This window comes from Manihot esculenta, chromosome 7 (assembly GCF_001659605.2).
Source record: "Manihot esculenta cultivar AM560-2 chromosome 7, M.esculenta_v8, whole genome shotgun sequence".
In the NCBI taxonomy this organism is placed as follows: Eukaryota; Viridiplantae; Streptophyta; class Magnoliopsida; order Malpighiales; family Euphorbiaceae; genus Manihot; species Manihot esculenta.
Window position 1 is genome coordinate 31,948,599 of NC_035167.2, and position 27,140 is coordinate 31,975,738.

Consider the following 27,140-nt stretch of genomic DNA (forward strand, 5'->3'; position numbering starts at 1 on the left):
ATGATGCTTCTCATATGGCAAAACTGTTTTTCCAAGAGGTTGTTCGCTTACATGGCGTCCCTAAGACTATTATTTCTGACAGAGATGTGAAGTTTTTAACTCATTTCTGGGTGACTTTATGGAAATATTTTGGAACTGAACTTTGATACAGCAGTGCTACCCATCCCCAAACTGATGGACAAACTGAAGTGGTGAACCACACACTTGGCAATCTTCTACGCTGCATCTGCAGTAACAAGAAAACTGATTGGGATCTTGCTCTTGCCCAAGCAGAATCTGCTTACAACAGTGCTGTCCACAACTCCACAAAGATGTCACTGTTTGTTGTTGTGTATAGGAAAGTCCCAGCACATACAGTTGATCTTGTTGCCCTTTCTACAGGTTCTCACAATAGTATTGCAGCAAGCAAATTGTCAAAGCATGCGCAACACGTGGATGTTTTCAAACAGCTACAACAATGCCTTACAGAAGCTAATGATAAATATAAAGGTACAGCTAATAAACATAGGCGTTTCATGTCCTTCAATGTCGGTGATCAAATTATGGTGTATTTACGCAAGGAGCGTGGTGGAGGACAGAAAAAGCTTGACGCCAAGAAGATTGGTCCATTTCGGATCATTCAAAAGATTAATGACAATGCCTATGTTCTTGACCTCCTACATGAGATAAAAATTTTCAAAACGTTTAACGTGACGGATCTATTTCAGTACTACCCTGCTGATAACAACTTGAGGTCGAGTTCTTTACAAGTGGAAGGGAATGACATGGAGTAACTAGTCTTGGACTTTATGGCAGACTTGAACTGAACCTAACTTTTGCTGTCGACGTCCGATAGAGACCCACGATAACTTTTCGGAAAGGGAATTTCGAGACGCACGACTTTTAAAAATGTGACAAGAGCCATAGACTTATCACAAAATTCGATATGGAAATTCCATCGTTTAAAGGATCAATTTTGCATTTTAATTATTTTTTAAATATTTTAGATATTTTCATAATTTTGCATATTAAAATTTTATTTTTATTATAAATAGTCTTTATTAACTATTAGAAATTTACTTTTCAATTTTTGAAGAAATTCAATAAAATTTTTCATCTTTTTAATCTATTTTTTTCTCTTATTTCGTTTTATCCAAATAATATTAATTAAAATTTTTAATGAAATCTAAATAGTCATTTATCGGATTTCCTATGAAAAAAAAAATAGCCTACTACATGCAGTCACTTCAATTAAATGAGCACATTATTCCTTTTAGCATATAGATAGAGGAATCTAAGAACTTTTTCAGAAAAGATTTCTAAAAGATAAATAAATGAATTTCACTTAAAAAAACAAATGAGATTCATTTTGATTTTTTTTGTTCCAAGATGAACTTGATAACATAATACTGAAGTCTATATTTAAATCTAGTACATGTATATTTCTGGCCGTGGCAATTTAAAAATGAAGCCCTAAAATGGGCAAAACTAATTCGATGGCGGCCGAAAGCGGAAACAACGTTAAAATATGCAATGAAGAAGGAATCGACAAGTGAAGATTCGTTTCGTATCGGTGTCCGAACCGCGAATGGAAGAAATTTCTCTCTTCCTACAATTTTCCAAATACGGTATGACTAATCCTAACGACCATTCGCACACGCTCAATCCAACGGCTGAGATTTCACTCCAACCTCCTCAAAGCTTATCAAACCATAAATAGACCCGTTCTGAATTCTAATACTGTATTGCTTGTTTTACTGTTTTTGACTTGATCATAGGAGACGACTTTTACAATGGCCGGAAAAGGAGAGGGTCCAGCAATCGGGATAGATCTCGGGACGACGTACTCATGCGTCGCCGTTTGGCAACATGATAGGGTGGAAATAATAGCCAATGATCAAGGGAACAGGACGACGCCTTCTTATATTGCTTTTACTGATATTGAGCGTTTGATCGGCGATGCTGCTAAGAACCACTTCATCATGAATCCCGTCAACACCGTCTTTGGTGAGTACTAAATAGAATTTTATTTTCCTGTTTCCTTCTTAATTTTAATATTGGGAATCAAACAAGAGCTACCTTGTTCTTTGAAGCCTGAAAATTAGTGATGAGAATCAAACGATTGCTAAATTGTTCTTTCAATGTTCATGATTTAGCTAGTAATTAACAATTCCTAAATTAAAGATTTGAAGATTTGAAAGACTAAATTAATAAGGATAAAAGGGAAAATAAAAGATCGATTTTCTTTATGTAGTTGGGCATAAAAACGATGTAGTATTCGAAAGAAATTTCGACTTGATAAAAAAATAAAGAAAAATTAAAACAAATTGCTGGATCATCATCATTAGAACTGATCTAATCAATGACTGGAATCTTTTTTTCTGTGGTAAAGTATGTAGATTAGCAGATTCCGTAATAGTTGAATAAAATTGCTTCAAATTCTGTTTTCTAATCATCTTTTGTGAAAAATAATGAAAGATGTGCGTAAGTTATGAAAACGCAAGTTTTTGGGTCACTAACAGTCAACTTTTCTATGACTTGTAGATGCAAAGCGTATGATTGGTAGGCGATTCAGTGATGCTTCTGTACAGGATGACATGAAATTTTGGCCATTTGAAGTTGTTGCTGGCCCCGGAGATAAGCCCATGATTGTTGTTACATACAAGGGTAAGGAGAAACAATTTGCTGCCGAAGAGATTTCTTCTATGGTGCTCATTAGGATGCGTGAGATTGCCGAAGCTTACCTTGGAACAACAATAAAGAATGCAGTTGTTACTGTCCCTGCTTATTTCAATGACTCTCAGCGCCAGGCAACTAAGGATGCTGGAGTGATTGCTGGCCTCAATGTTATGCGAATTATCGATGAACCCACAGCTGCAGCTATTGCTTATGGTCTTAAAAAGAAGGCAGGAAGTGATGGTGAAAAGAATGTGTTGATCTTTGATTTAGGTGGTGGTACTTTTGATGTCTCGTTGGTTACCATTGAAGAGGGTATGTTTGAAGTGAAGGCCACGGCTGGTGACACTCACCTTGGAGGTGAAGACTTCGATAACAGAATGGTGAACCACTTTGTTCAAGAGTTTAAAAGGAAGCATAAGAAGGATATCACCGGAAATCCTAGAGCCCTTAGGAGATTGAGAACAGCTTGTGAAAGGGCTAAAAGAACTCTCTCATTTACTGCTCAGACAACTACTGAGATTGATTCTTTGTACGAGGGTATTGGTTTCTACACAACTATCACTCGTGCCACATTTGAGGAGCTTAATATGGATCTTTTCAGAAAGTGTTTGGTGCCTGTTGAGAAGTGTTTGAGAGATGCTAAGATAGACAAGAGCAGTGTACATGATGTTGTTCTTGTTGGTGGTTCCTCTAGAATTCCTAAGGTGCAACAGTTGTTGCAGGACTTCTTCAATGGGAAGGAGCTTTGCAAAAGCATCAACCCTGATGAGGATGTTGCTTATGGGGCTGCTGTGCAGGCTGCAATATTAAGTGGCGAGGGTATTGAAAAGGTGCAAGCTCTGCTGGTTGGATGTTATCCGTCGTAAAATTAGTTTAAATTTTAAAAGATTTTATGATCGTTAAAAATTTTATGATTGTTGAAATAAAACTTTTACGATCATTAAAAGTTTTATAGTCATTAAATATTTTATTTATGAGATTTAAATATAATATTAAATTTGACCATTATGATATTATCTCAAAATTTTTATAATTATATATAACGGTCGGTTTTTCCACTATAAATAACCTCCATCTTTACAATGAAAATTTACTTCCATTTTTCTACTTTATTTTTTCTTTTCTCTGTATTTTTTATTGAGTTATAAATTAAAGATAAATTCTTATTGTCTTGGTCCTAGAAATTAAATATAGAAAAACCTGTTTAATCACTTGATATCATAAAATAAATCTTAAAAACAGTATTCAACAACTCAGTGTCATTATTTTTATCCTCCTTTTCCAACAACCCCTATGTCTCTTGGACTGGAAACTGCTGGAGGTGTTATGACTGTTCTGATACCAAGGAACACAACCATTCCCACCAAGAAAGAGTAGGTGTTTTCGACCTACTCCGATAACCAGCCTGGGGTTTTCATCCAGGTTTACGAGGTTGAGAGAACAAGAACAAGAGACGACAATTTGCTCGGAAAATTTGAGCTATCAGGCATTCCTCCAGCTCCAAGAGGTGTTCCACAGATCACAGTTTGCTTTGATATTGATGCTAATGGTATCTTAAATGTTTCTGCCGAGGACAAGACCACTGGCCAGAAGAACAAGATAACAATTACTAATGACAAGGGAAGGTTGTCCAAGGAAGAGATTGAGAAGATGGTACAAGAGGCCGAGAAGTACAAGGCCGAGGATGAGGAACATAAAAAGAAGGTTGAGGCCAAGAACGCTTTGGAGAACTATGCCTACAACATAATGAACACACTGAAAGATGAAAAAATCAGCTCTAAACTGGCCCCAGATGACAAAGAAGATTGAGGATGCTATTGAACAGGCTATCCAATGGTTGGATACTAACCAGCTTGCTGAGGCAGACGAATTTGAGGACAAGATGAAGGAGCTTGAGAGCATCTGCAATCCTATTATCGCCGAGATGTACCATGGGTAGTGGCATGGATGACAATGTCCTATCAGCCGGTGGCAGTAGTGTTGGCCTTAAAATACAGGTGGTTGACTAAGCTGCACTTAAAGTAAGATATGCGGTTGGGAGATGTTTTCAGAATGGTATATCGGATTTTTTGTTGTAGTTTTGATGGGGTCTTCTCTTTTTTCTGGTGTTCTGTTTCAGGTTGATATTACAGCGTGCAATATTTTCTTTCTATTAATGTTGCTCTCTTGCATGAATAGAAGTTTTAATTGACACTAGTGTGAATGGTGATATGTTGCCTAAGATCTTCTTGATGGCTCATCTATATTTTCAAGTTAGCTGATAAATTCAGCATAACTTGGATGGTTAAGATTCGTCTCAGGTGCTATGAATGCCTGATCACAGATCCAATAAATATCTCTTCGGAGCATTTTATTATAGTATTCTCACTCTTCGTCCCATAATTTTTGTTTACTTTTTCTTTTTTAATTGTCCTAAAATTATTTTACACTTTTTTTATACTATAGTAATATATAAATTAACTATTACAATCATATTTAATTTTATCTTATTTTTAAGAAATTTCTCAAAACATCTCTTACATTTAATAAAATTTAATATTTTTAAGATGGATATAATTGAAAAGTTAATAAAAAAAATATCTTTCTTAATACGTGTGAAAAAATAAAGTGAATAAAAATTATAGGATAGAGAAAATATATTATATTTGTTAGAAATGGTTTCCGAATTATAAGCATTATATATACCCATAAAAATTTCAAGTCAACACTATAAGAAATCTAAAGGTCTGCAATGGAAATTTATGTTTTCTATTGCAAAAGGCTTCTTTGATATATTTGCGTCGGATCCATTTCTTTTAGTCTCGTCGCTAAAACTTTGTTACAGAAATGAACATCTGTCACTGACTGAAAAGGAATTTGCGGCGGAGAATGTTGGTTGCAAAAATCAGCGACAGATTTATTTCCGTCCCTAGATACGCAAAAAATAGACTGGTGCCCATAAATTCTGTCCCAATTTCGTCGCTAATTTTCATCTATTTGTCACTAATTAAAGCATTTTGTCGCAATAAATAAAATTTTATCAATATTACCTCCATTTTTATACATTCTCCCTGTTATTTATACAATATACAATAATATTATTCACATCTAAAATAATCAAATTTATATAATAACTTTTAATTATAATAATTCGTATAAAAATATTTTATCCATAATTAAAAATACCAGATATAATAACATTTACAAAAAATATTATAAATGTAATAATTAAAAATATGTTGCTTACTAAGGTTAGATTACTTCTAATTTTAATAATTTACTGCATAACTATTCTTTTTCATCATATTCTAGAGGAAATGAACTAATGTCATTAGGCGTAAAGATGATGTGCTTGAACTTCCATACATGGATATAAACTCTTTTTTCACTCACTTTAATACCTCAGTTTTCATTATGGTTTATTTTTTTAATCAATTAACTCATTTATTTGATCAATTATCACTCTGAGTTATGAAATTAAAATTAATATAATAAATTAAAACTAGTAATTCAAAATAAATTTACATTAATCCGTCTTGATATGCTATCAAGACACCATCAATATTTTTCTTTGAGTAAGTAGCTCAAAACAATTCTTATTCAGTTAGTACTCTGTCTAAATTTTTTTTAATGTATAATACAAAAATAATCATAAATATAAAAGAGTTAACATTTATTAAAAACTTAATGAAATTAATATGCACAATATAAGTAAACATAAAATTGTTGTTAAAAATTTATATCAATCCGTTCTCATGAACATCAAATTTCAGTGGACCACCAACATGTTTTATAATCAATCCATATTTTTCAATCATGCGATTATTTTTACAGCTTGTGATTTATTTCACCACTCAGACATACTCCAATAAGCCACAAGATCATTATCACCTTTGATGGCATCCAATGTGATCTTTAACCACGCAAATAAACAATGCTACTCTTTTTGTGTTTTTCCAACATTTCAATCCTAGTTTTACTAAGAATATTGTAAAATTTGTCCTTGTCAACTCTATCCTAAGCAAGGTGCACATTTTGCTTTTTTACTCTTTCCGTATATAAAGACACTAAAAAATTAAAAATTATAAGTAATAAATAAATAAAATATCTAATTATATCTAAATAATCTAAGCAAAATTATCTTATCCGAAAAATATCAAATAACTCAACTTTTATTTTCATGGTAATCTTTGTCTAACTTTTTCATATTCCTGTTAAGTGTATCTTAATATCATCGACGGAGAATCTAAAGACTAATACATCCGAGAACCTGCAACATGCATAATTCAAAAAAGAATTTACAATAGTTTTATTGATTTAATGTGGTATACATTCATTGTTAGTACTTACACATGGCCTTTTTAATTTTATTTTCTGTCGATTATTTAGATTCGTTGGTATTAGTTGTCTCAAATTAGGTCTTCTAGTCTGAACTGTTTCTCTACCTACATGTGATGGAAGTACTGATACTTGAGTTTCCTGTGCCATTTGTTGACGTTCAAATCCTATTGTTTGATCATTATCATCCTCCCCTGCATAAGAACCTTGATAATCATACTCTTCTCTACGAGGCATTCTATAAAACAAATGAAAGATGAAATGTATATCTATGAAAAAAAACATATATTCTTAATGATGATGATATTATATATGTAATCCATTTTTTAAAAAATACATAATTATCATGTAATCTAAATAAAACATCCTTAATAATAAAATAAAAAAAATACATTTTAAGTAATCCAAATAGTAAACTTCCTTTCTATAATACAATAATAAAAATCTGAATTCTCTTCTTCATCTTCATTATCATCGTAATTGTTCTCCTCATCTCTATCTTTATTTTATCTTTATCTTCTTCTTTTTTACCTGACCAAACATAGTCTGAATTGCATGTTCGAGAATAAAATTTAACGATTTGAATTTTAATGAATTACGGGCTGACTTTTTAATCGTATGAACTCAGTTGCGATTCATATAAAAAATTTAGCCGTTATTAATTTTTAATAATAAAGTATAATTTATTTATTTAAAAGAGTTGATTGTCATTATATCTAATGTTTTTTAATTATTGGAGAATATTAAACAATGACTAAAGAACGTATTGTTGCTAGCATTTATTATTCGTTAATATTTAAACGAAATTAATCACTAAAATTTAAAAAAAGAAAGAAAGAAAATATGGGTATAATATGGGCCGTGGCAATTTAAATGAGGCCCAAAATGGGGCAAAACTAATTGGTTGGCGGCCGAAAGCGTAAACAACGTTAAACATGCAAGGGAGAAGGAACAGACACGTGAAGATTCGTTTCGTATCCGTGTCCGAAACGCTAATGGAAGATATTGCGCTCTTTCTACAACTGTCCAAATACCGGTATTAGAATCTTCACGAACCAACTAGAACCCTAATTATTATATTATATACAACTAATCCTGAACCACCATTCGACACTTTCAATCCAACGGCCGAGATTTCACTCGAACCTCCTCGAAGCTTACCAAACCAGATATAAACACTACCACCCTCTGTTCTCTCCCAGTTCTGAATTCTGATACGATATTGCTTGTTCTACTGTTTTTTATTTGATCATCGGAGGTGACTTTTGATAATGGCCGGAAAAGGAGAAGGTCCAGCGATCGGGATAGATCTCGGGACGACGTACTCATGCGTCGGCGTTTGGCAACATGATAGGGTGGAGATAATAGCCAATGATCAGGGGAATAGGACGACGCCATCTTATGTTGCTTTTACTGATACTGAGCGTTTGATCGGCGATGCTGCTAAGAACCAGGTTGCCATGAATCCCGTCAACACCGTCTTTGGTAAGTATCTAAGTAGAATTTTATTCTCTTTTCTGTTTCCTTTTGAATTTTAATTTTGGAAATCAAATAAGAGCTACCTTGTTCTTGGAAGCCTGCAACTTGCGGTATACATATCTTGAAATTTGAGTGATGGGAATCAAACGATTGCCAAAATTGTTCTTTCAATGTTCATGATTTAGCTAGTAATTTACAATTCCTTATAAAAAAAAAAAACAAATTGATAAATTCTTGCACAGAATTTATGAAATTTCTTTACATATTTGAGATTAACTTGGTGAAATGTGTAAATAAGTATGGATCATCATCATTAGAACAGAGTCTAATGAATGACGAGGATCTTTTTTCTGTGGTAAAACAATAGTATATGTAGATTAGCAGATTCTGTAATAGTTGAATAAAATTGCTTAAAATTTTCTTTCTTAGTCACCCTTTGTGAAGCTAATGTGAGGTGCGTAAGTTATGCAGATGCAAGTTTTTGGGTCACTAACGGTCGACTTTTCTATGACTTGTAGATGCAAAGCGTTTGATTGGTAGGCGATTCAGTGATGCTTCTGTACAGGGTGATATGAAACACTGGCCATTCAAGGTTATTGCTGGCCCTGGTGACAAGCCTATGATTGTGGTTACATACAAGGGTGAGGAGAAACAATTTTCTGCCGAAGAGATTTCTTCTATGGTGCTCATTAAGATGCGTGAGATTGCCGAAGCTTACCTGGGAACAACAATAAAGAATGCAGTCGTTACTGTCCCTGCTTATTTCAATGACTCTCAGCGCCAGGCAACTAAGGATGCTGGAGTGATTGCTGGCCTCAATGTTATGCGAATTATCAATGAGCCCACAGCTGCAGCTATTGCTTATGGGCTTGATAAGAAGGCAGGAAGTGCTGGGGAAAAGAATGTGTTGATCTTTGATTTAGGTGGTGGTACTTTTGATGTCTCGTTGCTTACCATTGAAGAGGGTATCTTTGAAGTAAAGGCCACAGCTGGTGACACTCACCTTGGAGGTGAAGACTTCGATAACAGAATGGTGAACCACTTTGTTCAAGAGTTTAAAAGGAAGCATAAGAAGGATATCTCTGTAAATCCTAGAGCCCTTAGGAGATTGAGAACAGCTTGTGAAAGGGCTAAGAGAACTCTCTCATCTACTGCTCAGACAACTATTGAGATTGATTCTTTGTACGAGGGTATTGATTTCTACACAACTATCACTCGTGCCAGATTTGAGGAGCTTAATATGGATCTTTTCAGAAAGTGTATGGAGCCTGTTGAGAAGTGTTTGAGAGATGCTAAGATAGACAAGAGCAGTGTACATGATGTTGTCCTTGTCGGTGGCTCTACTAGAATTCCTAAGGTGCAGCAATTGTTGCAGGACTTCTTCAATGGGAAGGAGCTTTGCAAAAGCATAAACCCTGATGAGGCTGTTGCTTATGGGGCTGCTGTGCAGGCTGCAATCTTAAGTGGTGAGGGCAATGAGAAGGTGCAAGATCTGCTGCTCTTGGATGTTACCCCTTTGTCTCTTGGACTGGAAACTGCTGGAGGTGTTATGACTGTTCTGATACCAAGGAACACCACCATTCCCACCAAGAAAGAGCAGGTGTTCTCAACCTACTCCGATAACCAGCCTGGGGTTTTAATCCAGGTTTACGAGGGTGAGAGAACAAGAACTAGAGACAACAATTTGCTCGGAAAATTTGAGCTATCTGGCATTCCTCCAGCTCCAAGAGGTGTTCCTCAGATCACCGTTTGCTTTGATATTGATGCTAATGGTATCTTAAATGTTTCTGCCGAGGATAAGACCACTGGCCAGAAGAACAAGATAACAATTACTAATGACAAGGGAAGGTTGTCCAAGGAAGAGATTGAGAAGATGGTACAAGAGGCCGAGAAGTACAAGGCCGAGGATGAGGAACATAAAAAGAAGGTAGAGGCCAAGAACGCATTGGAGAACTATGCCTACAACATGAGGAACACAGTAAAAGATGAAAAAATCAGCTCCAAACTGGCCCCAGATGACAAAAAGAAGATCGAGGATGCTATTGAACAGGCTATCCAATGGTTGGATACTAACCAGCTTGCTGAGGCAGACGAATTTGAGGACAAGATGAAGGAGCTTGAGAGCATCTGCAATCCTATTATCGCCAAGATGTACCAGGGTGCTGGACCGGACATGGGTGGCGGCATGGATGACGACGTCCCATCAGCTGGTGGCGGTGGTGCTGGCCCTAAAATTGAGGAAGTTGACTAAGCTGCAGTTTGAGCAAGATGTGCAGTTGGGAGATGTTTTTCAGAATTTACTGTTGTAGTTTTGATGGATGGTTCTCTTTTTTCTAATGTTCTGTTTCTGGTGATGTTATTGTGTGCAATATTTTCTTTTTATTAATGTTACTTTCTTGCATTAATAGAAGTTTCAATTCACAATGGTGTGAAGATATGTTGATGAGCTTAGTATTTTTAATTATTGAGTTAAAGAATTTCTATATGACTTGATGTCCTCATAACTAGCATTGTGCGCGATGACTACTGAGCTTATTATTTTATTATTCTCAACTCTTAGATTCAAATTATTTTTCTTTGGTGCAATCGCTGAAGTCACTATTACGCATAAGAGCATTTTTCTATTCATTTATTATTGAATATATTTATAGGATTTTATTCATCTCATAGTCTGATACTATGTTGTTTTGACAATACGAGAAAACTAAACTTTAATAAAGACTGAAATACTTCTATTGAAGCTTAAAATATTAAAAATATAAAAATAAATAAATTACTTCCAACTGGAGTCGAATTAAATAAACCATAATAAAATGAACTATAGTTGTTTGATTTAGTGCCAAACTGAAAAGCAAAAGACAATTTGATTATGATTGGCTCCCATATCCCATCAACAACTACCCGAACTACCAACTCATCCTAGCATCTGCAAATATGGCACAAAGGCCAGCATGTAAACCGTTAGTGATAAAAAGGCAATTTGCTTAAAAGCAGAGACCATCAATGTGATGAATATCATAGCTGCAACATGCTTAAAACTTGTCATTGAACTTATTCTCATGCTGCACTAGAGCTATATGAGGTCATTTCTGTTATGGGACATGAAAACGGCTACCCTGCAAATTGACATGCAATATGAACAAGATCTGAAAATGACTCTTTCGATAAAACCAATCACTCCCTACTCACACAAGATTCAATAGGAACATAAGGGTCGGTGATCAATAATGCATGCCGGTTTACTTACCCAGAAAAGAATATCCAGATTGTATGAGATACAAATAGATACAAATAGCAAATCACAAACATTACAGGCAAAATTTAGACTGAAAGGACAATACTCGATTGAAGTTAAGTTCAGATAAATCAACAATAAAAACACGCCCTAAGATATCCCATCCATATAAGCATATTCATGCCAATGCAAATTTTGCCCTTTATTCGATAGGATATATATGTATATTTTTTTCCATAGCAAGGATAGTTTGCCTAGTGAAGAATGAAGTCTATTTACAAATTGAATCCACAGGGGTTATGTCCGGATGAAAAAATGTAATCCAGAATAAAAAAAAAATGCAAATTATCATTTTAATAGATTTCCTTTATGAAATGAAGTTAGGAAACAATGAAGCACTAACTACTCTAACCGTCCTCACATCATTAAAATAATTACTCTTTCAGGTTGACAAATGCCCATTCGCTCCAAGGAGAGGGCGAAGGCATACCTGGACTTCATGTTCTTCCGGTCCTACACGATGTTTAGGGACAATAATTTCAAGCATTGTACCAGTCTCATCACGATATGCTTCAAGTTTAGCATCTTCAGGAATGCGGTTCGGAAGGGGAATTTCTCTAATGAACTCCCCTGGAGGGCAGTGCTCTGGTGTTGGATCTGTTAGCTTAAATGTCCTATCATGTCTCTTAATGAAAGGCATGCAGGCTGTACTTATACAAGCTATCTTCACAATTCCATGTAACTTGGTGTTCCTCCAGGTGACTTTCACCCTTTGAAGATCTGCAAAAGGCAGGCTGATGATGATTAAAAATGCTTGATCATCTTCATATATTGTTTTGGCTGCTGTAACAGGCCCATATACATTCTTCATTACTCCGCTGAATTCATTTATCCATGCTGGCTCAACTGGATGGATATTCATATCAACTCTGTCACCATGAGAATTGTTAGCAAAACATTCATCATCATGTCCATGCGGCAAATAGTCTTTTTTCCGCTTGTGGCAGACAGGAGAAGGGTCCATGTTCCCACCATTTCTATGATCTGATGACTGAGTAGACAGGTTCAAACCAGTGCCATTAAGCAATTTTCCGAGGTAAGAATTTCCATTAGTCTTTAATGGATGAAGGGGTCGCTCAAGCTCAAATTCTGGGTTCGGAAGGTTCCTCCAGGAACCAAAGTCACTTGCTTCAGGAGGAATTGTGAAATTTATGTCTCGACCTGTAAGATCCACCCACCTCTTCTTCTCTTCTTCATCAAGACTCATGAGATTGGGTGATCTCACAATTTCTATACCATGAACACATTGAGGATTAGAAAGACCCCTGTAGTACTTCCTCTGCATCCTATGAGACCGAACAAAACCCTTATCAACACTGAATGGAAAAGGGCGTTCCCCTTGGCGAGAGTGCCCATTCATGTAACTCCTCAGCTGCATCTTACCCAAGGCATTTTCAGGCCTTTCCTTGAAGACCCACATGTAAATGTTCTCCATGTCATGCTGAACCAAGAAAGAATCAAGCTGCAAATCTGATTTCTCACATGCAGACACACCATCACCATCCCTAATTACCTTGCATTTTGATTTCTCATTAAGAACAGGCTTGAAATAGAAACTAAAAAAAAACCAGGCACCCCAAATGCTATCAAGCCGTTTTGTGCATTTCTTTGCAGCTTTTGGAACATTAACTACAGTCTCAACCTCATAAGTTTGCGGTGCAAGACTAACATCTAAGATGTCACATGGAAAATCCCAAGCCAGGGAAGGAGGTGGACTTGGCTCAGATGACAATGGAAGATTGATATCAGGGGGCCGTGAAAGAATAACCGACCGATTCATTTCTCTCTCAAATTCATCATGTTGCAGTGAACCTGAATCCATGGACAAAAGCGTAGATGGATGATAGTTCTCCATTGACAAGGTTGTGATGAGTGCCTCCCCCATGTTTTTCCTTTTCCTTCTCTTCTATTCTTCTTGCTTCTGAATTTTGATGTAAGCCCACCACAGTAACTAAAAACTCATCAACAACATCATGACTAATAGACACACACAAAAGTTGAAATGAAAAAAAGGCCCTAATCAATCAACAAAGCCAAACAAGCAACTCATTAGTCTCTTCATTTTTAAAGGCTCAAAACTTCCAACCACAATAATCAACAGACATTAGTGCATCCACAGAGCAGCAAATGATGGCATCTATATCATTGATCTGTCACCGACCTGCCAGAAAAGAAACAGCAATAGAGGGAGAAAAATCAACTAAGCAAAATCAAAACAATTGACTTGTATAACAGTTTACACATTAACAATCATTAAACTTATCAAAAAGCCAATCCATGTTTCTTGTAACCAAAAAAGTCAGTAAAATGAAAGAATCATTCCAATCTCTTCTATTTAGAAATTTTATAAAATTTTTGCGAAGAAAAAGAGCCAATTATCAGTTATCACAAGAAACCCAAAAGATAATATCGAACGAAGTTTCAGATTTGCAGGATCTCCATAAGATTAAAACCCCAAAACTGAAAATTTTCAAAAGGGACTTATTTCTCTACACATTCTAGGCTATTATAACAGGAAGAAACAAAGAATTCGAAAACCCTAGAATCTGACAAAATTCTCAGATATTAAAAAGTACAGATTCAAACAGATGAAATCAATCAAACCCAAAAAGGGTACCCTAAAACCTGAAAAGAAAACTACAATCTGATGAATAAAATTAGAGATATTGAAAGAATACCTAAAAGGGGAGGCTCAAAATCCACCGAAAACAGGCTTGCATATTCGATCCCCATTTTTGAGAGAGAGGAAGGCAGCGACTGAGAGGAAAGTAACGAACGATGTTAAAATAGACGGAGTTAAATCAGATAGAGACCTAGCAGGATACGGCAAATAACGGCGAGTGCTGGAGATGAACAACGTCAAGCAACGGTGAAGGAAGATAGGGTCAAAACTGGCGTCTCATGAAGCTAAGTGGTGCCCTGTTTTTGGTAACACGTGAATTTCTTGACATTGCAGAAATTAATTTTTGATACTCTAAGAAAATTAAAAACTTGTATTGAATAAAAAATTGTAAATATTTATATTTAATATTTTAAATTTTAAATAATAAATTAAATTTTTATAATTTGTTATAATTATAGTTTAAAAAATTAAATTAAATTTATATAAATTATAATATAATTCTTAAAATTTTATATTATTAGTAAAATATATAATTTTTCATTTAAATTTTATAATAAAATTAAATATAGTTTATATTTATTATATATAATATTAAATATATTATATTGAATAAACATTTATTACAAATAAATTTTTATTATATAAAATATCATATATAAATAATATATATTAAAATATTTTATTGAGTATTTATATTTAATATTATAAATTAAGTGTATATTTTTTATATTTGAAAAATTTTATTTCATATTAATAATATTCTAAACAACATGAAATATTATATATTTTAAATTATAAAGTATTTTTTTCATATTTTAAGTATTTATTCATATTTATAATATTATATACAAGTAAGAATAGAAAATGTATAATGAAATTAATAAAAAATAATATTATTATAATAAAATATATATTTAAAGATTATTTTATTATTTAAATAAAATTTTAAAATTTATATTATAATTTATCATTAATTTATACAAATTCAATTTAATACTCTTCATTATAATTATGATAAAGTAAAAATATTTACTTTTACTATCCAAAATTTAAATTTTTAAAGATAAATATGAATTATTCTAAATATTTAGATTTTTTTTAATATTTCTATTTAATATGGTAAACAAAATTTAAATTTATTGGATTTAATTTTTTTTTCTTTATTATTTTTAAAATATTATTTAAATAAAAAATATAAGAAATTTTCTTATAAAAAAATAAATTATAATAAATTTACAATTTTAAAAAAATCAAAATTTAAGCTTTCTGTAATTATATTCTAAGTTTTTTTGAAATAATTTTATCATATTGTTAATGGAATTATTAATAGGCATTAAGGCAAAATTAATTTAATTGCTATAATTTGGATGTAGTTGTTAAAAGAAAAAAAATAAAGATAATTTGGATATAATTGTTAAGAGAAAAAAAAATATAAGATGCATTTATTAAAGTTAGTAAAATTTAAGCTTTTTTACTTTTCTTTTTCTTTTTTTTTTTTGGGTAATTTATAATATAATGCATGAAATTAAAAAGGCAATTTAGTGTTTAAAGTTTATTTTATTATAAAATAATCATTATGTTAAAATTCAATATATTATACTATAATAATTTAATTTCTTAAAATTTAATTTTTATTAATAATTTAGTTCTATTAGTTTAATATTTCTAATAATTTAGTCTTTTAATTTGAAATAATTTTTTAATTTATAATTAATTAACGCTAAATTTTTTTTAAAAATATTTTATTAACATAAGAATTAAATTGTTTCACATTAACAGAATAAATATTGAGTTATGGGTTTTGGTAAATTTCAAGAATCATACTATAATTTTTTTTTATTTTTTTTTTGATCGTATGGCTTATATGAAAACTTTGTATTTGGAGAACTTTGGGGAAAGAAAATAATAGGGAAGAAAGTGTGAAAAGAAAATGAAAGCAAATGATGTGATTTTTTTTGGTTTAGATGTTAAACATAATTAAAAAATACAAAGTTTTTTAAATAATAATATAAAAAATTGTATTTTTTTTATTATTTTTTTTATAAAATGAATGATGTCATCCGAGACATAAAAGGGTAAACAAAAAATCATAAAAGACTCAAATTTAATAATCAAGAGACCCAGAAATTTCCATGGCCAGTCGTGTGAGGCCCCTCCCTCTCTCTTTGGTCGGTTGTATTATTGGTGGGGGGAATCGTCAAAAGCGCCCATTGGTCTCAAAGCATTAGGGAAGTGGGGGGTGCATGTGGCTTTGCTGTTTAACCATTGCACGCAAACTAGTTCATAACCTATCAACATCTTTTAGCAAAAATCAGTATACACTTAAAAAAGTTCACTTGGATAACCTTATTTCCCATTTATCTGCAGGGTCCCATTGTCTCACTCAACTACTAATGGTAAAGGGATTTGCGTATCAAATATGATATTCAACTCAATCAATAATAGTTGATGCTCGCCCAAAAGGTGACCATCATGGTCACTGTCCCTGTCCCACCACCCATTCTTTAAAGACATTTAAAAAAGACTCACCAAGTCAATCTACTTTAGCAATGTATGTACACCCACCTTCTACAATTAGTGTTCTCCAGGGACATATGGCTGTTTGATTTAAGTGGCAAAGTGAAAATGCAAAAGAGCTTTAGATAAGCAAAAGACCCATTTGATAATGATAGCCTTCTGAATCCCACCTGCAACTACAGTAAATGCTGATTCATACTAAACAGCAGGCTAGTGATAAAAAGGTGATTTGTCTCAAGAATCACATATCATCAATGTGTTGAAGATTAGAGCTTCACCTAGGTAATTGAACTTAGCATTAGCAAGGATATCAAATTTATTTACAACATCAGCAACAGTACCCAATCAATGCTGCACCATATACATGTCAAGATCATTTCTGTTCTGAGGCGTGAAAACGGTCGATGACCAAGTCACCATGCTTGCTATATAAACACAGCAAGATCTGCAAATGCCACTTCTAAGAAAGAATTCACTCCTAATAATAATAAATTATTTAACCAGGGAAAAAAAAAGGTGGTTGATCAATAAAACAAGCAGCCACTTGTCCAAAAATTAATATCTATGTTATACAAGATTCGAGAAGATCGAAAGAAATTCTAATTTGACATGTAAATACCCCATAATTTACAATAGTTCCACAGAAATGAATGCTTAAAGCATTCCTTCAGATATCCGGTGCATGTTCAAGCCAATGCAGAGTTATAATCCTTTTTCTCTAAAAGAAATTTATTGCTTTCCTTGGCAAGAATAATTCACCTAATGAAGACTAAATATGATTTACAAAAACATAACCTATAGATAAATCTATGGATAAACACAATGTAATCCAAAAAAAAATGCAATCATTTCATAGATTTCCTTTATGGAATGAGGTTAATAAACAATGAAGCACTAACCACTCTAACTGTGTCCTTACATCATTAAATAAATTACCCTTTCAGGTTGACAAATGCCCATTCCCTCCAAGAAGAGGGCGAAGGCAGACACGGACTTCATGTTCTTCTGGTCCTACACGATATTTGGGGACAATAATTTCAAGCATTGTACCTGTCTCATCGAGGTATGCTTCCAGTTCAGCATCTTCAGGAATCCGGTTTGGAAGGGGAATTTCCCTAATAAATTCCCCTGGAGGGCAGTGCTCTGGTGTTGGATCTGTTAGCTTAAATGTCCTATCATGTCTCTTAATGAATGGCATGCATGCTGTACTTACACAAGATATCTTCACAATCCCTTGTAATTTAGTGTTCCTCCACGTGACTTTCACCCTTTGAAGATCTGCAAAAGGCAGGCTAATGATGATCAAGAATGCTTCATCATCTTCATATATTGTTTTTGCTGCTGTAACAGGCCCATATACATTCTTCATTACTCCGCTGAATTCATTTATCCATGCTGGCTCAACTGGATGTATATTCATATCAACTCTGTCACCATGTGAATTGTCAGCCAAACATTCATCATGATTTCCATGTGGTAAATAATCTTTTTTCCGCTTGTGACATACAGGAGAAAGGTCCACGCTCTCACCATTGCTATGGTCTGATGTCTGAGTAGACAAATTCAAACTTGCACCATTAAGCAATTTTCTTTGGTGGGAATTTCCATTAGTCTTTAATGGATGAAGAGGGCGCTCAAGCTCAAAGTCTGTGTTTGGAAGGTTCCTCCATGAAACAAAATCACTTGCTTCAGGAGGAATTGTGAAATTTATGTCTCGACCTGTAAGATCCACCCACCTTTTCCTCTCTTCTTCATCAAGATTTATGAGATTGGGTGATCTCACAATCTCTACACCATGAATACATTGAGGATTAGAGAGACCCCTATAATGTTTCCTCTGCATCCTATGAGATCGAACAAAACCCTTATCAACACTGAATGGAAATGGACGCTCCCCTTGGCGAGAGTGCCCATTCATGTAACTCCTCAGCTGCATCTTACCCAAGGCATTTTCAGGCCTTTCCTTGAAAACCCACATGTACACGTTCTCCATGTCATGCTGAACCAAGAAAGCATCAAGCTGCAAATCTGATTTCTCATACCCAGACACACCATTACTGTCCCTGATTACCTTGCACTTTGATTTCTCATTCAGAACAGGCTTGAAATAGAAACTAAAGAAAAACCAGGCACCCCAAATGCTATCAAGTCGTTTTGTGCATTTCTTTGCAACTTTTGGGACATTAACTAATGTCTCAACCTCATAAGTTTGAGGTGCAAGACTAACATCTAAGATGTCACATGGATCATTCCATGCCAGGGAAGGAGGTGGGCTAGGCTCAGATGACAGTGGAAGATTTATATCAGGGGGCCGTGAAAGAATGACGGATCGATTCATCTCTCTCTCCAATTCATCATGTGTCAGAGAACCTGAATCCATAGACAAAAGTGTAGATGGATGATAGTTCTCCATTGACAAGGATGTGAGGAGTGCTTCCCCCATATTTTTTTTCCTATTCCTCCTTTATTCTTCTTGCTTCTGGTTTGCAACTCGCAGCCCACAACAGTTACCAAAAAATCATCAACAGCATCATGAATTTAAACAGAAACCCACAAAAATCAGCCGAGCCCCCAATCAATCAACAAAACCAAACAAGCAACTCATTAGTCTCTTCATTTTAAAGGCTCAAAACTTTCCACCACAAAAATGGACAAATACTAATCCAGAGAGCAGCAAATGATGGCATCAATATCATTGGTACGTTATCGACCTGCCAAAGAACAAAACAACAATACAGAAAGAGAGAGAGAGAGAGAGAGAGAGAGAGATCAACTTAACATGAATCAAAACAATGGACTTGTATTATACTTCACGTATTAATAAGTATACATTACAAAACAAACCTATCCATGTTTTTTGTTACAAAGCAACATTTCAATCGCTTCTGTCTAGAAAATTGGATTTCCGATTTCGAAAAATATTTTTAAAAAATTGAGCTGGGAAAAAATGCCAAGCAATTGTGTTAAAGCTAAAAGCAAGTGAAATATTCAGATTTCGGAGGATTCCCAAATGATAATATAAAATGAAAGCTGCCCAAATTACAGGATCTGCATAAGATTAAACCCCATAAATGAAATTTTCCGAAGTGATTTATTTTCCTACACTTCAGTTGCCAACAGGGTATAAACCGAAAAGAAACAATGAATTCGAAAATCCCTAGGATCTGATAAAAAAAATTCTCTGATAAATAGTGAAAAGGCACAGACTGGAAACAATCAAATCAGACCAAAAAATGGAACCCTAAAACCCAATAAAGTAAGAAACGAAAAATGAATAAATCAAAGAGATTCGAAAATTACCTCAAAAGGAGAGGCTCCAAATCCACCCAAAACAGAGGCTTGCACATTCGATCCCCCATTGTGAGAGAGAGAGAGAGAAAGAGGGGAAGGCAGAAACAGAGAGAAAGTAACGGAGGGAGTTAAAAAAGACGGAGATAAATAGGAGAGAGACCATGAAGCAGTTAACGGCGACTGCTTGTGATAACCGACGTTAAGTAACGGTAAAGCAGATAGGGTCAAAATTGTCGTCTCATGAAACGAAGCGGTGTTGAGGTTTTGGGGCTTTGTTTTTCTTGTATTATAATAATTTCTTTAAAAAATAATAAAATTAAAAACTAAAAAGAAAGTCCTCCTTACTCCGAGAATCTAGCCCTGCCGGCCTTCAAATATATATATTTTTAATAAATATAATATAATATCCTGAATCAAAATAATTTACAAATTCATTTTTATAATTATAGAAAATTATTAAAAAATAATATAAAGAGGATGAGTAATTATTTTACCCTTTAAAATTATTATAAATTATAGGCTGTGCTTTTTTTTATTCTTATTAAATTTATCTCTTTTCGCTGGATTGTCCATTTAACCATTCTAGGGTCAATTAAAATAAATATAATTACAAATATAATCAAATTAAATAAATAATTATTTTTCATTAATTTTAATATTTTAATATTTAAATAATAAAATTTACAGTATTAATATAAATTTAAATAAAGAAAAACTCTTATTTTTTTTGTGTTTATTAATAACATCTAACAATTGTTTTACTACAGTATTTGTCTCTATTATTTAGATTTATATGCATGCACGTGTCAAACTTCTCTTTACGCCAAGCAGTCATTTAATTTTTCTAACGTGTATGTAAATAAAGCTGTGAAATAATTGGACCAGCTGCTCTCCTTTACATCACATCATCATATAAGTTTTGAGTTTGTAGTTTACCCGATCTGTCTCATGTATTAAACTAAAATTTGAGACGTTGAACCGGTCAACTGAATGAAGACTACATAAACTTTGAATCAGTATTATTTTTTTTAATTCGATTTCGTCTAGGATAGTTAGATCCCACTGTCATCAAATTTAAATCATCTTATTATATTTTTTTTTATCAAATTATTATAGATAAGCAAATGACATTTTCATGCTCAGAAACGTAGGTGCTCTGCATTATCTGAAAAGTATAGGAATATTTATTTTCTATTTAGGCATTTTTAAAAAAAAAAAGAATTTGAATCATGAAAAAAGTGATGGATAAGTGTCAATAAAGTCAACATTTCAATCCACTTGTAATAAAAAAGTCAACATTTCAACATGTTTATAAGCCTTAAAAAACTGAATAAAGAGTCCATAGTTGATAAGGTTAGAGGGATAACGTGTGAATTTAGTTTGAGAGGTTTACAAATTAAGTTCTGTAATATTTTGTATATAAAAAATTAGAGTGCACTTATCAATAAATTTAATGTGAAATAATTTAATATTTATAACATATGCATGATGTTATTACGTTGTCAAGTCACAGTAATTAAATTATTATATATTTTAAAATTTGAGAGGTGATATGCACCGGTTTGTATTGGAGGATAAACAAACATACCACAAGAAAGAATGAATTCAATTGAGAATTTATTTTTTTTTTAATTTATCAATCATTATTATTATAAAGGGTAAACTGTAATTTAGTCCCTCTAATTTAGTGAAATGCAACCTTTCGTCCCTCTGTTTTAAAAAATTTTCAATTTAGTCACTGTAATTTTTAAAAATTATGCCATTAATCCCTCTCGTTATATTTTCAGTTAAATCACTGTTAATTTTAGTTAAAAAAACTAAAATACCCATTCTCTTTCCTTCCTCTTCCTCTTCTTCTAATTTTTTTATATTATCAAAAATAATATACTATTATCACCGATGAATTTAATTTTTTTAATTTTTTTAATTAAAATCAAATCAAATCGAAATAATGAAAATTTTTAAAATTAAAAAATCAAATTAAAATAAATAAAAAAATTAAACTAAAATTTTAAATTAATTCGATCCGATTAATTTTTTCGATTTAAACTAAATACTACTCACCTCTAAATTTAATTTAACTTTTTAAATAGTCTCTATATCATATAATCTAATGAACCTTATGAAATGTACTATATCCTGCATTGATAAGAAAAGAAAGTTAAATTTAATATTTGAAATTATATCAGACTTTAGTTAGATCTCAAAGAGCTTTAAACTCAATAATTGAATAAATAATACAGTATTAATTATTGAAGATAATGTCACAAGATAGATTAAATTATTGATGTTCTCATACTCAAAATATAATAATTTATAGTTTTTGGGATATTTAATTTATTAATTTTTATATTGTTCTTTAAATTATTCTGAAAAAATAAATTTAAGATTAATCTAAAATAAAATTAAGAAAATTTAGAATGATCTTAATTTTTGAAGTAAATCTATAAAACCAAGAAATTAAACTTTTTAATTTCAGCTAAATTTAAAAAAAAAGGTTAAGAAATTTTAATTTATAAATTAAATTAATAAAGTAAAAAATGAAATAAAAATATGCATAAATATTATATAAAAAAAAACTATAAATAAGAAGGTGGGCTTATTAATTGGTGTAGAGAGACAGGAAGACATGGCATGATAGTTTAGTCCTTAGTGGATAACTCCTTGATGGTAAAGGTTATGTAAACTTAGCCAAAAAGCCCCATCTGAGGCCTTTCTTTTTGTCCGCTAGTGACGTATAACAGATTACTTATTATTGGGCCACCTGTCCCTGCCATGTTGATACGGACGTACGAGAGTATCAGATTCCTGCCTCATGCGTAACGGCATCTGATTCCCCTTGGGCGCACATGCGAATGGACCCATAGGACAGATGGGTTGATCCCCTTCCTGATTCCGAGCTGAGCCTGAAGATAGAATTAAAGTTGAGTCCAGATAGGATATGTTTAATGGGTCGTATAGACTGGATCGGCCTGATTGAAAAAGCTAACTGGAGCCCAGTCTTAAAACCGAGCGGACCGAACCTGATTCATGCGGGAGACTTGAAGGCCTCCAAATAATGGACTGATACCATTAGTCTAACTTCAAACCGGGGTGAAAAAGTTGAGCTGTCATCACTCTTCATTGGAAATGTTGAAGATAACTATGCAACTTTTTTGAAAGATTATGCAACTAGACGATTGGACATTTACCTAATGGATAATGGAATAGTAGCAGACATATGGTCCAATTCCAAAATTAGGTAAGGTACAATTGTCAATCCACATGCATAGTGTTGGGTTGGGTTTCCTTATCACCCATCTCATCCTCCACCCCTATTTTTTGCTTATCTCCTTATCACTTTCAACTTTAATTCCGTAAAATATTACCTTCTAATTTTCTTTGGCAAAATCAATAAAGCGAATTTGATAAAGTACCGATTAAATTTCCTCATAAATTTTAATTAATATTATTTAATTAAAATAATATAAAAAATATAATTTAAAAACTAAAAAATCTTATTAAAATATTTTAAAATTCAAAAGTAAATTTTAAATAATTAATAAAAATAATTTATAATAAAAAAATTTTAATATATAAAATTATAAAAATATTTAAAAAATAATTAAAATATAAAATTTACTCTATAAGCGGTACAATTTTATTTTAAATTTTATAAAACGATTTATATCTCTCACCAAACTTTTAAAAATCGTATATTGTGATTTTTTTTAAAAAATTATTTTAAATCTCTATCAAACGTCTTATCATAAAAATTAAGTCTGATTAAAATTTATCATAAAATTTAAAATTAACTGTATTTCACATTTTCAAATATCATTCATATATATACTCATAAAAATAATAAAAAATTAGTTCACATATACTATAACGTTTGATGTATTTATTAATTAAAATAATTTTTTAATACAACTGATTTTCTATTTAAAGAAAACTCTTGTATTATTACCTAAATATTATATATTATTGATTAAAATAAATTGAGAATTTTATTTGATACTATTATTAATGGAAAGTATAAAAAATATATATTATAATTTTATTAATTTTACATTTTAGTGTTTATAATTTAATTTATATTAAAATAATATATATAATATTATATCGTTAATAAATCAATAACAATTTTCAAATATTATTAATGTAAAAAATATTGATGGGTAAATTATAAAATATTTTTTCTAATAATATTTTATTTGATATGTTAAAATTTTTTAATTATATTTAAAAATTACTATTGTTTACTAATGATGTGATACTATAAAATATTATTTTAATATAAATTGAATAAAATTATAAAATATTTTTTTATATTTTTCTGTTTAAAATTAAAAAAATGTGATATCAAAGAAAATTTTAAGCAGCTACTGAATTTCTCTTCTTCTTTTTATAATGTAGTAGAAGAGAACAAACACCATGTCTCATAAATGACACTATGTCAAGAGGGAATCATTGTTGGGCTAGAACTAATTGGGCTCAAAAGTCACAAACCTGACCTGACCAATCCTCTTTGGTGAGCTAAGCCACCTATTGGCACCCAGCAAATTGATCAATGAACACAAACTAAGGCCGAGCTTGGAACCCTGGCTAGCCCAACTCCAAATTTGATTTAGCTGTAAACATCATTTGATTTTGCCCTTGGTGGTGCAGTCCAGACGGTGTTAAGAGCAAGCAATCTCTTCCATGAGGCCCGTTCAGCAGTAAATTATTCAAACTATTTGCTAGTTATTTAAAATTTAACTTTTAAAAACTCAGTTTTGTTTGATTATTTTAGATTCGAATCAAATTTAAGTCTAATTTTTTATCAATTAAATAAATAAGTCAAAATCAAACTTGTAAACAATATTGCATATTGAAATTTGACAGATTATATATTTATTTTTATTTTAAAAAAAAATAAAATAAACACATAAATTATAACCACCGAATTCAATTAAAGTCATACTAATTTTAATAAAACTTATTAGTGGTATATAAATTCACACGTAAAGACTTTATTTATTTAATAAATTTATAATATGACTCATGAATATATTTATTTAATTAAAATAATTTAATTTTAAATTTATTAAAGTTATAAATTAGTTGAGTTGCTCAAGATCTATTTGTGAGCTACTTTGTTATAAAAGTCAGATCATTTTAATTATTTTTTAAAAGGATATTAAATAAAAAAATTTAAAATATCTGGTGGTATATATTTATATTCAATATTTTAAATATTTAATGATAAAGCTAAATTTTTTCTGTTTATCATAATTATAGAAAAAAAACTAAATTAAATTTTAAAAAATTAACAGTAAATTATAATATAATTTCTAAAATTTTATTTAACTAATAAAATAATACTTAAATATCTATTTTTATTACAACAGCCAAATATTCATAATTTTATCCTACATATATTTATATTTATTGCTCAAAAAAATATTACTATCAGCTTCAAAAAGTATAGATGCATGTATAAGTTCTAGTAAATTATATAGTTGGTGAAGTGGAGGTAAGAACAAGCTTAAAGAATGAGACTAGTAGATTGAATCACAAAAAAAAATTTAAAATATTAAAATATTAGACGTGAGTATCACTATTTAGTGAGCGGATAAATAAATAATAAATAAAATAAATAAAATTTTAGTATTTAATAGTATTAAATAAAATATTAAAATAAATTAGCTAGATATAACCATTTTAAATAACACTGTAAAACTGTAGAAATTATTTATTTAATAATATAAAAAAAGTTTATAAAGGATTTCATGCACTCATAATGTCTCTTATAAATAATGTTAGTATCTCAAGTGCAATAAATAAAAATACAAATAATATAAAATTATATTAATCATACATATATGTAGAGTTATTCGAAGTGCAACCTCTCAATATACACTCCAAAACTATATAGATATCAAGTATTGTCCCAAATATAATATAACATAAACTAAAGTGAGAATGAATAATCTCTTATCAATATACTATTTAAATAATTGCAGTCAGTTATTTATTCAGTTTTAATATAAATTTATTTTTATTTATTTGAAAAGTATACATTTAATAAAATAGCAAGAGCTAAATTATTTTTTAGAATTATAGAAACTATAATGCATCAATAATAAGAATTTAAACCCTATGATGCAAATGTATAATGTGAAATATATGATTAATTTTCAAAAATTATAATAAAAATCCAACAGTATTTTGACATAAATTAGACTTTTTCTCAAATTTTCATAAGCTCTACCAACTCATTAACACTCAACATTCATCACAAATCATTTAAATTATCCATTTGAGCATTCGACTACACATTGATAAAAAATTTCACCATTTTCCATTTTTTTCTACTCTTTTATTCTAATCATATATTTCATTTTTTTCGATATATCAACTTAACTTTTTTTTTCAATATTAAATTTCAATTTTTTCAATATTATTATACAACCTAATAATTATCATAAGTTCAAGATTACTTAATACATATTTATTATTCCAATAATACAATAATTATTTAAAAAATAAATCTCAAATTCTTAATATAGTGAAATTTTTCTCTTACAATAATTAGGAATTTATTATAATAAAAATAATTTATTGAACAAAACTCTTAAATAAAAAATAATAAATCCATAAATCAGCTTTTAATTTCTCATAATCTCAAATTATAAGGTAATATATTAAGAAAATATATAAAATTTAAAAATTTATAAAAATATTGAAAAAAATTTATCGCTTAAAGTTTGAGGTTCAGGAGAGGAAAATAAATTTTAAATTAAATTTTTTATTGAAATAAAATAAAATAAATATTGATTTAGAGTTTTAATTTAGATTGGATAATTAAAATAGGAAATGGTGAGAGAATGAGAAATTAAGAAAAAAATTTTATTTTTTTTATAATATGAAATGGGAAAGAAGTTCTTGCTCTCGTTCCGGAACTCTCCCAAAACCAGAGCAAGAAGAGTATTTAAA

General features: G+C 31.2%; 3 protein-coding genes and 1 pseudogene across 3 annotated transcripts; 2 read left to right on the top strand and 2 right to left on the bottom strand.

Annotated features, from left to right (window-relative positions):
• Positions 1–1,622: 1,622 nt before the first annotated feature.
• Positions 1,623–5,019, top strand: LOC110619470 (annotated as a pseudogene).
• Positions 5,020–8,099: 3,080 nt separating this feature from the next.
• LOC110619469 (heat shock cognate 70 kDa protein 2) lies at positions 8,100–10,891 on the top strand. Its single transcript, XM_021762943.2, has 2 exons — positions 8,100–8,460; positions 8,973–10,891. Exons 1-2 carry the CDS (start codon positions 8,247–8,249, stop codon positions 10,703–10,705), a joined length of 1,947 nt encoding a protein of 648 aa, XP_021618635.1. The 5' UTR covers positions 8,100–8,246; the 3' UTR covers positions 10,706–10,891.
• A 979-nt stretch (positions 10,892–11,870) lies between these two features.
• On the bottom strand, positions 11,871–14,653 carry LOC110619392. The gene is made up of 2 exons (XM_021762810.2): positions 14,428–14,653; positions 11,871–13,910 (listed from the first exon to the last, which is right to left on the bottom strand). The coding sequence occupies exon 2, from the start codon at positions 13,632–13,634 to the stop codon at positions 12,132–12,134; it is 1,503 nt and encodes a 500-aa protein (XP_021618502.1). The 5' UTR covers positions 13,635–13,910; positions 14,428–14,653; the 3' UTR covers positions 11,871–12,131.
• Positions 14,654–17,714: 3,061 nt separating this feature from the next.
• LOC110619389 lies at positions 17,715–20,341 on the bottom strand. The gene is made up of 2 exons (XM_021762806.2): positions 20,190–20,341; positions 17,715–19,600 (listed from the first exon to the last, which is right to left on the bottom strand). The coding sequence occupies exon 2, from the start codon at positions 19,330–19,332 to the stop codon at positions 17,830–17,832; it is 1,503 nt and encodes a 500-aa protein (XP_021618498.1). The 5' UTR covers positions 19,333–19,600; positions 20,190–20,341; the 3' UTR covers positions 17,715–17,829.
• Positions 20,342–27,140: the final 6,799 nt, after the last annotated feature.